At 33.6% G+C, this 13,688-nt stretch overlaps 1 protein-coding gene across 3 annotated transcripts in view; it reads left to right on the top strand.

Annotated features, from left to right (window-relative positions):
- The window catches only part of mRpS23 (mitochondrial ribosomal protein S23), a 73,708-nt gene that overhangs the window by 9,697 nt on the left and 50,323 nt on the right, over positions 1–13,688 (top strand). For 2 of the 3 annotated variants that reach the window (XM_035376496.2, XM_035376497.2), the window contains exon 2: positions 12,147–12,217. The exons of the other annotated variant lie outside the window; for it this stretch is intronic. In XM_035376496.2, the coding sequence (XP_035232387.1) occupies positions 12,174–12,217 (44 nt within the window). In that variant the 5' untranslated portion in view covers positions 12,147–12,173. The remainder of the gene's footprint in view (positions 1–12,146; positions 12,218–13,688) is intronic. 3 annotated transcript variants of the gene reach the window in all.

The following is a 13,688-nucleotide window of genomic DNA, read 5'->3' as shown; positions in this document are numbered from 1 at the left end:
GTTTTTAAGAATGGCACATACACGGTAACCATGTACACATCAACCTATTTTCACTTAAAAAAACATCCGAGAATTGCACAAAAATGGCATTGCGCACCTCTTGACTTTATCCATGTACACTACCTTTTTCTGATAAATTAGAAAAAATTGCACGAAAATTTTGTGAATCTTTAAAGTCGGTAAAATGGACATATATGAAATTACCTGATCGCAAAAAAGTATATACCCTTTCCAAGGATGAACATCTGCACGTATAAAATAAATAAAATATCCAAAAACTTTTCCCTCTAAATTATCTATTATAAACATCACCTGCGAATTTATAACACAAACATTAAAAATGGTTGCAAATACTTAGTGTTAAATATTTAAATTATTTCCATGCACGTTTACTTCTACTGAAACGTATTGCAAAATGCTACAAATATATAATTTACAAAATCACTATCATTTAATTAAAATATAATTAAATTAAAAAACACTACTTAAAATATAAATAAACGCATACATTAAATTAATAAAAATTTGCTTAAAATCTTAATTACTTTAAACTAATTCATTGCTAATAACAATTTTCCAATAATAGCATATTAATTTATTTATTCCTTATATTTAGAACAATGCATAAAAATAATATCCTCAAAGGATTAAAAATACTAATTTACCTAATCTTCTTCAGATTCTTCAGTGCATAGCGGATAAACTTTCTTCAGATATTATTATTGTACCAGGTAGAATATACTGCTTAATAAAACTTAATAAGCAATCTTTACTTCTATCTCGCACAACCTTAAAAAAACACTTATTACTACCCATTTCAATCCCACCAAATACCCATTCTGAATTCACTTTAGATAGGGCCATGGGATCCAAAAATTAAGCAACACTGTTTCACGCAACACAGAATGAAGCTAAATATAAAATGCTATAAAGTACTGCAGATATTTTTCCAAATTTCCTCCCTTTTCCGATTAAAGAACTGTGATTCGTCCATATATGTCACATGACATATCTCATGATCTCTCATTTCTCTCAGACAAAATAATCCGTAATTGGAACTGGTTACTTCTCACATTATTGCCAAAGTCCTAGGTAGTAACCTTTATCGTCTACCAAAATGTCGCCAAACTGCCTGTTACCATATTCCAAAGATAAGCCAGAATTTTTACTTTTTAGCAAATTCCATATGCTATGTTTACTTCTACAAGTAAAATATAAGGTTCTTCTTATGTGAAATATTTTGCTTAACAGCAGTCTAACTCACTCATTTCTTGTCATTTTTATTAGCTCTTCCATATGCATTTGTGTTTATTTAAGTACTACTGTAGTGCTTTTAAAAACAGTGTCTTTTTATATTCCATACATTTGAACTGCACTTTAAATACTTAGAAGGATTGTTCTTTCTAGATTAAAGTAAAATTGATTTTGATATGAATTAATTTACAGATTTCATTTTTAATTGTTCATTTAAAAAAATTCACAAATTCATTACAAACTCTTTATGCACAACTGCATGTAGCCTTGGCTACTAATGTTTAAAATTAATTTATGATTAGGAACAGCATGAATTATAAACAAATAGCTAAGTTTATTGCATTTTATTTTCCAGCTATCGAAATTCGACACTACTAGAATAGCAACGTTTTGAAACCAAACAATCATGAATCAGAACTAGTTGCCATTCAGCATAACGAAATTTAAATATAAATATGAACTACTTGTTGCCATTCAGTGTAAAAGAAATATAAATATGAATATTAACAAAATATTAAAGTTAATTTTATAAAATAATTAAACACATGAACAAATACAGTCAAAAGTTGTTAATTCGGACACCCATAATCCGGAATGATCTATAATCTGGACCTCAAACCTACAAACTTTCTGCGCATAAACGTTTACGCGTGCACGTAAGACATTTACGGCTGCGAATATGCATATGCGCAAGCGCATAATACGTTTACACATGCGCGTTTAATGTCTAATGGACGGTATAAGCTAAGCTAAAATTATCTAATTCAGTTAATGTTGCAGATTGCGTTGTTCCTTAATCTTTGAATTGGATCCGGCTTATTATTTTATGCAGACTGTTAGAACAATTTTATAAAAGTAAGCTTGAACTTTCGATTATGTCAAATAGAATTTCCGATATATATTTACTAATATGTACAGGATCTACAAAGCGAAAATATGTTTTGAAATCCGAAATCTGTTTATCAATTTCACGCTGCTCTGCGGCAGGGGGGGGGCAGAATCGCCGCGGCACGCAATGAATTGGAAGTTGATCTGTCAGCACTATCCTTATCTTCAGGACAGGTGTTTTTATTTTATTTGGTTTATAATTCCTTACTAAATGTAGTATTTTATCTTGATGTACTCCGTCTTTGATATGATTTAAATCAAGTTCCTCGTCATTATAATTCACTTCCGATAGTGAAGAAAGTGACAGAAAGGTTATTGAAAATGAAAACATTTCGATTGACGAATTAGTCGGTAATTCTCAACACAGCAATTATAGGACTTGAACAGCGGAACTTTGTAACTAAACAAGAAATTATGTCTGTTTAATAGAATTAAAGAGAAAGTATTGTCACATGAAATGAAGCAACTTAAACAACTTACATTGAAAGAAATGTTTAATAAAGTAAACAAGTAAATATTAAGCTTTTTCTTTTTGTAAATTTTGATACCCTTTAGATCATAATTGTTCTTTATTTCATAAATTACGGTTTCATATTTTGAATTTTGTAATTTCTGCATGCCATCTTACCAGATTTAAACTGATGATCTATAATCCGGAAAAATCGATAATCCGAATAATAAGTCCCGACGAGTCCGGATTAATGACTTTTGACTGTATATGAAATAAAAAATAATTATTTCTCATGCAATAACTAGGCCACTACACTACTCCCTCACCAGTAACCAAGTTTCGTTATAAAGAGGGAGAAATAGGTAGTAACTAGCATTGCAGTGTTAACCACTATTAGAATAATTTACAGTCCTTGAATCTAACAGGTAAACATATAGTTCTGCCTGTGCGAGAATGTTTTTGATTCACATCTGAATTTGAGTTTGGTCTCTGGAAGTTACTGTAGTCAGGTTGTGGCAACTGGGAATTTTCCTCAGCAAAAATATATGCTGGTTTCATGCGATCCAGGAATACATTAACATGTTTTCCTTTTATGCTAGTGGTAAAATATTTGTCCTTGCGATCAATAACAGGAAATGGTCCTTCATAAGGAGATTCCAAAAGTTTTTTTTCTACCCTATCTATTCGCTGAAACACATGAGAATAATTTTCTAAGTCTTTATGTACAAATATCTATTCAGATGAATTTTTACGAATTAGTCTGGGTCCAACAACTTCCATCTGTTTCTGGAGGTTATTAGCAAAAGTCTTCGATGCTGTCTGGATACTTGGTTCACTGAAAAACTCTCCAGGAAGTCTGAGACTCTGGCCATAAACTACTTGTGCAATAGAATGATTTGTATCTTCTTGAATAGCAGTACGCAAACCCAAAAGTACTGTTGGTAATGTGTCCGTCCAAGATATGTTGTTGTGGGCTTTTAATGCTGTTTTTAATGTTCTATGAAGGCACTCAACTTTGCCATTACATGAGAGGTGGTAGGCAGTAGTGAGTTGTAAATTGATGCCACAGATTTTGGACAAAGCTCGTAATGTATCACTTTTAAATTCGGATCCACGATCACTAAGGAGTTTACTTGGCTTTCCGAAACGCGCAATCCAGTTGCTATAAAAGGCTCTTGCGACATTCTCAGCTGAAATTGCTTGCATCCAATTCGAAAATCTATCTATGAAAGTAAGACAATAAATATTCCCTTTAGATGAGGGAAGTGGTCCTATGAGATCAATATGGATGACAGAAAATCTTCCTGGTGGTACTTCAAACTCACCTAATTTTGTTTTGGTATGCCAACTGATTTTAGCTTTTTGGCAAGGAATGCAGGTTTTTGTCCACAACTGCACATTTTTTTTTTTTTTATTTTAATGTTAGGCCAAATGAATTTTGATGTCATTAATTTCATAGTCGATTTTATTCCTGCATTTGATAAATCATGAATTCGCTGAAAGATATGTTTTCTGAAAACCTGGGGAATATACGGCCGAATATGTTTAGTTGATGTATCACACCACAAATGTTTCCCCAAAGGTAGAGAACATTGCTTTAAATTCAAGGAAGTAGTGGTTTGCAAACTCTTCAGTTCTTCATCTTGAGTCTGTTCATCAGCTATTTGATCATAATCTGTCGATGAAATTTGATTAACTCTAGATAATGTATCAGCCACAATATTATTCTCACCTGTTACATATTTGATATCAGTCGAAAACTGGGAGATGTATTGACGTTGGCGAGCTTGTCTAGGTGCTGCTTTGTCAAGTTTTCGACGAAAGGCGAATATTAAGGGCTTATGATCTGTATAAATTGTAAATACTCTTCCTTCTAGATAATGCTTAAAGTGTCTAACTGAAAGATATATGCTTAATAGTTCTCTATCAAAGGTGCTATATTTTTGCTGAGTATCATTTAATTTTTTAGAAAAAAATGCTATTGGTTTTCACGAGGAGTTTTCATATTGTTGCAACACTGAACCAATCGCCGTACTGAAGCATCTGTAAATAACGCCAGATGTAGTTCAGAATTGGGAAAAGACAACAGTGCTGTGTTCACCATGTCATTCTTGCACTTTTCAAACTGTTTTTCAGCTTCTTTAGTCCATTCGATTTTACGTTTGTCCCTCTTTTTAGCTCCCTTAAGATACGCATGTAACAATGCTTCATTCTTCGCTGCATCTTTTATGTAGTGACGATGAAAGTTCAGTATTCCAAGAAAAGTTCTAAGTTCATGAATTGCTTCTGGTCGTTTGTAGTTAGTAATAGCTTGAACTCTTTCTTTCAAATGACGGGAACCCTTAGGTGTAATTAGGTAGCCTAGAAATTCGATTTGTTGAACAGCAAATACAGATTTTGAAATATTAATTCTTAACCCAAATGTATTTAATCTTTCGAAAACTAATTTAAGGTGATTTCATGTTCTTCATGAGTACTGGATGCAATGAGTATATCGTCTAAGTAGGAAAAAACAAATTCTAATCCTCTGAAGACTTTGTGATCAAATAGTTGGAACGTTTCAGGAGCATTTTTTAAACCAAAACTCATTACATTAAATTCGTATAAACCGAAAGGAGTGATGATGGCTGTTTTACATTTGTCTTCTTCTGCAATGGGAATTTGAAAATAAGCTTTGAATAAATCAATTTTAGAAAAAATATTTGTACCTTTTAAAATATCATGAAAATCTTCAATGTAAGGAATTGGGTATCGATCAGGTATCGTCTGCGCATTCAATCGTCGGGTTCCCCGCAAGGACGATATGAACCATCCTTTTCCGTAACAAGGTGCAAGGGGCTTGACCACTGGGAGTTTGATGGATGAATTATTCCATTGTCAAGCATAAATTTAAATTCCTCTTTAGCTATAGCTAAGCGTTTTGGATCGAGCTGTTGTGCCTTTGAATAGACAGGTTGACCACCAGTCATAATAAAATGTGTAACACCATGTTTAATTTGTGTAGGAAAAAGGTTAGGTTTAGAAATTTCGGGATATTTCGACAGTAAATCGAAAACTTTTATGGATTTATTTAATGTGGTTACAGAGTAATCGCTGGAAATAGCAGCGACATCACACGGGACACAAAGCTGTGTTACGCCATCAATTAATTTTTTCTTATTTATATCGATAAGCAATTTATATATGTGAAGAAAGTCAGCTCCTAAAATACGTTTTGTGACAACAGCAATTATGAATGGAAACTGAAAATCACGACGTAATCCTAAATCAAGAGTTGGCGTTTTTTTATGCCATAAGTGGAAATATATGTGCCATTAGCTGCATACAGTTTGTATTCAGTTTTACATTTATTCTGTGAAGTAGCAGGAATTATACTTACGTCAGCTCTGCTATCAATAAGAAAATGCAAATTTGATCTTCGGCCACGAACGAATAAACGAAATTTGTGACAATCCTTCATATTTTCTGCAGAAGCGTTTGTTGCTGAACCTACTGCAGATTCGAGTTTTCCTGGTTTTGTAAATCATTGTTTACCCAAGCACACGTAGGCCAGCATTTCTCTGGAATACATTTTGCTCCAAATCGAAAATGATGATAACAAAATTTGGCAGCAGGGTCATATCGTTTACGAGATCGTGAACGTGAATTACATAAATTCGAGTCCCTGCGTCTTGAGCGAATGGTTGTTTGATCAATTTTTTGTTCAAGAGATGTAATTCTTTGCAACAAATTACTTACAGGAACGGAAGTGACAATAGCACTAAATACTTCTGGTTTCTGTTTCATATCACTAATTTTATCTGCCATAGACACTAACTTGGTTACATCTTCATCACTAACTAATAATATATTTTTATTCAGGTAGCTTCTCCAGCCATAATGTTTTGATTAGATTTTCAGACACATCTGTAGTAGAAACTGATCTCAACTTCTGAAAAAGTTGGCTTGGTTTCATGTCTTTAAGCTCGATACCAGTAATCAAACGTTTAATCCGTACATTTTCACTTTCTTTGAATAAATGTAATAACCTAATTTTAGCATCTGAATATTTTGTGGCACTATCGTTCGTTACAATGTCCCAAGTATTTTCGACGAACTTCAGTTCAAGCTATGAAACTAAATAATTAAATTTTGTTTCTTCTAAACGATATTACTAATTCTGAATTGAGCTTCAACTTGAAAAAACCATATTTCTGGTTTATCAGTCCAAAAAGGAGGTATTTTTACACTCACCTTATGCAGCTCCGGTGACTGAATCCTATCTTTCATAGCAGTTTCAGAAGAGTCATTTGTTGACATTTCGATAATTAATCAGGGTCACCACGATGTGGCCTTGGCTACTAATGTTTAAAGTTAAATTATGATTAGGAACAGCATGAATTATAAACAAATAGCTAAGCTTATTGCATTTTATTTTCCAGCTATCAAAATTCAACGCTATTAGATTAGCAATGTTTTGAAACCAAACAATCATGAATCAGAATTAGTTGCCATTCAGCATAAAAGAAATATAAATATGAATATTAACAAAATATTAAAGTTAATTTTATAAAATAATTAAACACATGAACAAGTACAGTCAAAAGTCGTTAATTCGGACACCCATAATCCGGACCTCAAAGCTACAAACTTTCTGCGTGTTGACGCATGCGCGTAAGCGTTTACGTGTGCGCGTAAGACCTTTACGGCTGCGAACATGCGTGTGCGCAAGTGCATAATACGTTTACGCATGCGCGTTTAATGTATAACAGACGGTATAAGCTAAGCTAAAATTATCTAATTCAGTTAATGTTGCAGATTGCGTTGTACCTTAATCTTCGAATTGGATCCAGCTTATTATTTTTTGCAGACTGTTAGAGCAATTTTATAAAAGTAAGCTTCAACTTTCGATTATGTCAAATAGAATTTCCGATATATATTTACTAATATGTAAAGGATCTACAAAGGGAAAGTATGTTTTGAAATCCGAAATCTGTTTATCAATTTCACGCTGCTCTGCAACGAGGGGGGGCAGAATCGTCGCTGCACGCAATGAATTGAAAGTTGATCTGTCAGCACTATCCTTATCTTCAGGGCAGATGTTTTTATTTTATTTGGCTTATAATTCCTTACTAAATGTAGTATTTCATCTCAATGTACTCCATCTTTGATATGATTTAAATCAAGTTCCTCGTCATTATAATTCGTTTCCAATAGTGAAGAAAGTGACAGAGAGTTTATTGAAAACGAAAACATTTCGATTGACAAGTTAGTCGGTATTCTCGGCACAGCAATTAACGGGACTTGAACAGCGGAACTTTGTAACTGAACAAGAAATTATGTCTGTTTATTGTATTAAAGAGAAAGTATTGTCACATGAAATGAAGCAATGTAAACAACTTACATTGAAAGAAATGTTTAATAAAGTAAACAAGTAAATATTAAGCTTTTTCTTTTTGTAAATTTTGATACCCTTTAGATCATAATTGTTCTTTATTTCATAAATTATGGTTTCATATTTTGAATTTTGTAATTTCTCATGCCATAACTAGGCCACTACAGTATATTGGTAACAGCAAATGCATATATCTGTGCAAGTGCATATTAGTTGGTACTTACGTGTTATTGCAACCAGCTCAGTTAGTCGCCAAATTTTCAATAACTCTGGCAAGCATTTGCATAATTACGAGGGTTGGAACACAGCTGAAAAAACGCTACGCAACAAAACCAAAGAATATCGCGTATACCACCCGTGAACTACATACCTACCTTACCTCTCAGGAAAAAGACTCGTCCTGCCTACGTCACATGCATGCGGAGTGACGCGAAGAACGGATCCTTGTATTAGCTCGCGGTCTAAAGTAAGTGTTGTCAGGATGCTTTCAAAACAAGAACGATGATGTTGGATAAAAATTGAATGTGCCAGAGATCGTACAGCACAACAGTGTCATCAAGGGCTTCAAGAGGCTTGCGGGAAATCTGCATTGCCTTACGGAACCGTAGCAAGATGGGTGAAAGCATTCAATGAAGGGCGCCAAAACGTGGCAGACATGCTGCGGCCAGGTCGTCCGAGTGTCAGAGATGCAGTCGTGCAAGCTGTTGCCGCACTAATGGACAGTGATCGCCACCAAACGATTCGTCAGCTGGCCGGACAAACAGGATTAGCGCATACGACTGTGCTGCACATTCTGAAGGAACGCCTGTCCATGAGAAAAATTGCTTCATGATGGGTTCCACATCAATTGACGGAAATGCAGGAAAGGCTACGATACGATGCTGCCCAAACCCACCTGGAGCGCGAAGGAGATGCTTTTTTACGCTGTGTGAGACTTGGGCCCGATCGTACCAGCCAGAACTGAAACGCCAATTAAACGAATGGCGTCATCACGGGTCACCACGATGTTCGAAATTTCGTTAGAATGCCAGCAATGTGAAAGTTATGGTGATTCTCGTGTACAACCGTGATGGTGTCATCCTAATGCATACCATTCCCCCACAGCAGACCGTCACTGCGCAGTATTACTGCTCATTTTTGGAGCACAATCTCCGACCAGCTTTGAGAAAAAAAAGGCGACACTTTCTGCAGAACGCTCCTCTCATTTTGCATGACAATGCTCGGCCGCATGCAGCGCAAGCTGTGACTGATTTGTTCAAGCGATGGGGCTGGGAAGTGCTTTACCATCCACCATACTCCCCAGATCTAAGCCCTTGTGACTATGACTTAATTCCTAAGATGAAGGAACCACTTCGTGGCACTCGCTTCCAAACTGTTCCTGAGATTCTTGCGGCAGTAGACCGGTCCATTCAAACTATCAACAAAACAGGCGCTGCTACAGGTATTCTGCGACTTCCACATCGTTGGAAACGGGTTGTACACAATGCTGGCGACTATATTGAAGGACTGTAAAACATGGTGACATGAATCACTTTTGTATTCCTTGTAAATAAATAGTTGCCACTATTAAAGTTCCAACCCTCGTATATTACAAGTCGAGCAGCAAACATGTTCATAACTATATTACAAGCAATCTCGCCATTTTCACATGCGTTCATTTTGTTGCCTTCCATCAACTTTTATAAACAAATTATGATATTTTATGCTTCAAACTTAATTTTAAAATATATGCTGTGGAATTTGTCAGCAATGGAAGTAACTGCAATGAAATTTCTTGAGGAACCCTGAATTTTGATGCAAAATCTCTGAAGGGAACAATGAGGAGATGTGAATTGAATGATTTAAGTAGTTTACCTCTTGGTAAAACTATTTAAATATATTTATTTTTAATGCAAAAGTTGAGGGATAAATTATCTGAACTTTTACTCTTTTCTGGGATAAATTATCTTAACTTTTGTATAAAACTATATAAATTACATCAGTGATTTATTTCTTATAAAATATGGCATTTTTAGATCGAGTGTATCTAGTCACATAAAACAGATGTATTTTCAAATACAGATTTCATTCTTTTGATTATAATTACTGTACATTTATCATAAACTGACCTTAGTGAAACTAAGTTTTAATTTAAGACTAAGAAATACAGTCAAAAGTCGTTAATTCGGACACCCATAATCCGGACCTCAAAGCTAAAAACTTTCTGCGCATGCGCCGCATTGGCACATGCGCACAGGCGTTTTACGCGTGCACGTAAGACCTTGACTACTGAGCATATGCGTGTGCGCAAGTGCAGAATACTTTTTCGCCTGCGCGTTTAATGTATAACGGATGGTGTAAGCTAAAATTATCTAATTATCTATTTCAGTTAATGTTAATGATTGCGTTGTTCCTTAATCTTCGAATTGGATCCTGCTTATTATATTTTGCAGACTGTAAGAGCAATTTTATAAAAGTAAACTTGAACTTTCGATTATGTCAAATAGAATTTCCGATGCTGGAATTTTCAAAGGATCTACAAAACGAAAGTATGTTTCGATGTCCAACAAACAAAAAGTGGAATTGCTGCAAAAAATGGATAAAGACATGAAGAATGTGACAGAGAGGTTAGTGAAAACGAAAAAATTTCGATTGACAAGTTAGTCGGTATTCTCGGCACAGCAATTAACGGGACTTGAACAGCGGAACTTTGTAACTGAACAAGAAATTATGTCTGTTTATTGTATTAAAGAGAAAGTATTATCACATAAAACGAAGCAACTTAAACAACTTACATTGAAAGAAATGTTTAATAAAGTAAACAAATAAATATTAAGCTTTTTTTTTTTTTTTGTAAATTTTGATAGCCTTTAGATCATAATTGTTCTTTATTCATAAATTACGGTTTCATATTTTTAATTTTAGAATTTCTGCATGCCTTACGAGATTTAAACTGATGATCTATAATCCGGAATCGCCGAAGTCCCGACGAGTCCGGATTAACGACTTTTGACTGTATAAGTAAAAACTAATTTAAATTACTTATTATTCTTGTAACATTTTTGAATAAGTAATAATTTGTTATGCCAAAGCATTAATTATATATCATTAAATCGGAATTGTTTACTCATTTAATCATTACTTAAAATATAGTAGCAATTCAAAACTAATACCAGCTTACTTTTGAAAGTAAAATAAAACATTTTTAAAAATAAAATTCAAACTTTTCTATAGAACAAGGTCATGACTCAGAAATCACTGGGTATCTTTGCTAACCATTTTTCTTTCAGTTCAGGACATTTTAGAAAGGTAAACACAGATGCAACTGGGCCATTTGGGTAATTAACCTTATAATGGGGAGTACTGCATGTATTCACCATTTTTGGCTAAAATAATTGGAGAGAATTATAAAGTTATTGATATTCAAACAACTACCACAATGCAAAATAACTACCAAAAGCACAAATATGCACTAGAAGATAATAATGACTGAATGACCAAGCATTCAAATGACACTGAGCATGGTGAGTCCTTGAAATGGTGCAAATGGTTTTCCAAACTTGTGTGATGTCACAGTTTGGTTGGGAGGGCTTTTGTGTTTAGGAGGCTTGCTTTGTGACCATTTGGTGACATTTTGGTCCAATCCCTGTAAAACTGTAACTGATCTGATCCATATGTAATTGTGACTATATCTGGCACTATGTAACTGTATGTACCTTCTAGCAGTTTTAAGAAATTGAAGGTAAAGAGAAATTTCTGGGAGAGAAATTGTCTACTTAATAGTATAGTGTTTTTTAAATAATGAATTTATTCTTTTGTTCTGAAAATTTTGACCTGTGCTATTTATTGCCTATATATTTTTATCCAATAAATTTGTAAATTTTGATAAATTTATTTTATTTCTTCTTTTTAATGCAATCTCAGTCATACTTAACATACTGTAAAAATACCATGCAATGTAATGCATGGTATCAAATTCCTGAAAGGGCACATGAAAGGCTGCGGGTTTGAATTCTAAGTTTATGAACTGTCAGTATAGAGCATATAATTTTATGATAGGAACACATTAATGTAATTTTTTTAATATGTGTCCTCAATAAACTCTTACTATAGGTATCTGAACAATCACTAATGTGATTAATGGAATTAAAATTATTTTATACTAAATATATTAATTATCTAATTTTTATTTTTATTTAGATGTAACTTTTATGTCATTCAATAAATATGGCTGGAAACAGGCTGCAAAGAACTGGTTCAATTTTTGCGAGGTAAATTCTTTTACTTAATAGTTACAGATATTTGTCATGTGTAAAAGTTGTTTACTAAACTAGCAGTGAAATTTGTATGAATCAGTAGTTGTCTCAAGGCAGGCAGTAAAAATTATCAGATGTATTTACAAGAATTTCATATGAATAAGTGTATGGAAACTTATGAAATACAGTACACTGGTAAATGCTTCATGAGTCACTTATCTTAATTATCAAATGAAAATTTAAATACAGCTGCTGAGATTAGTTAGTTAATTTTTTGTTGCAGTGTAATTGATAATTTGTAATGAATTGTTGTTAAAGGTTGCAAAATAATCTAATCTGGGTAGCTAATTTATGAAATCTGACTATTATCAATTAACGGGCATAGAAAAAATCTGCTGTTTGAAAAATAAAATATGTGAAACAAAATTAGCTAATCTTTACTGTAGGGTATTCCTTGGTTTTTGTCTGAAAAAATCGCCAAGTTGTATTTGGTTATTCATGAAATCTGGACTGCATGAAATAGGTTTTTTGGTAACCTAAATGTTGAAAATGTTAGCAAAACTAGCCTTGGAGAATTTTTTTTTTTCAAGTTTTTAGTTTTTGTCATTAAAAAGGGGGTTTTTCTGTGAATATCACCACACGTATTGTGATACATTTAGGTTTTGGCTATTTTTTATAATAGTAATCCTTTCGTATGGATCCGGGGTTTTAGTTCATACTATTCTTTTCAATTGCTGTGTTTGGTTGCACGTGCGTGGTATGGTCTTGTATTTTGAACTTGCTATTATTTTGCTGTGGGTACCATCATTTGAGTATGTCTGAGGTGAGTAAGAGGATGATTGTTGATTAAAAGTGGATGAGTCAAAACGATGAAAAATTTAATTGAATTGCTTACCTGGAGGATGGTGGTGGGAAATCTAAACGTACGCACGTGAAAAAAAAGATATGTTAAAAATGACATTTAATTTATTTATTCATCTCTGTGTGTTAATTTTTTTAAAAGATTTGTTTTTTAATGTTTTATGTTAATTAATATGTATTTTTGGTTATTTATTCCTCTCTGTTTGTATATCTTTGGTTATTTGTTCATCTCTGTGTGTTAAGACAGCGGCGAATTTTTTCTGGTTAACATGATAGTTTTAACTTCCTGATTTTATTTAAGTGAAAATAGATCATCGATGTGTACATAGACAAAGTTAAGGCAGTGCACAGTGCCTAGTTTTTACAATTCTCTGATATTTTTTTAAGTTAAGTCGATGTGTACATGGACACCGAGTTTGTGTAAGTCTTTGACTTCTTATTTAGGTTTTGTGTAGCAGCCATCTTGAAATCTGTTCCGATCCTTCCTGGCGTCGATCTTGGCGTAAAAAAAGAAACGATTCGCCAAGGGGTACCATAGAGTAAATTTTTATTGGGAAATTTGTTCAGACAGTTTTCAGTTAGAATGGCTAATATTATACAATGCAGCCTTTTTAATAATAAATGA

Source organism: Stegodyphus dumicola, chromosome 5 (assembly GCF_044657685.1).
Source record: "Stegodyphus dumicola isolate Sdum_Otavi_A_Nest chromosome 5, ASM4465768v1".
NCBI classification, from domain to species: domain Eukaryota; kingdom Metazoa; phylum Arthropoda; class Arachnida; order Araneae; family Eresidae; genus Stegodyphus; species Stegodyphus dumicola.
The sequence above is the reverse complement of the archived record's forward strand: the minus strand, read 5'-3'. Positions and strand labels throughout refer to the sequence as shown.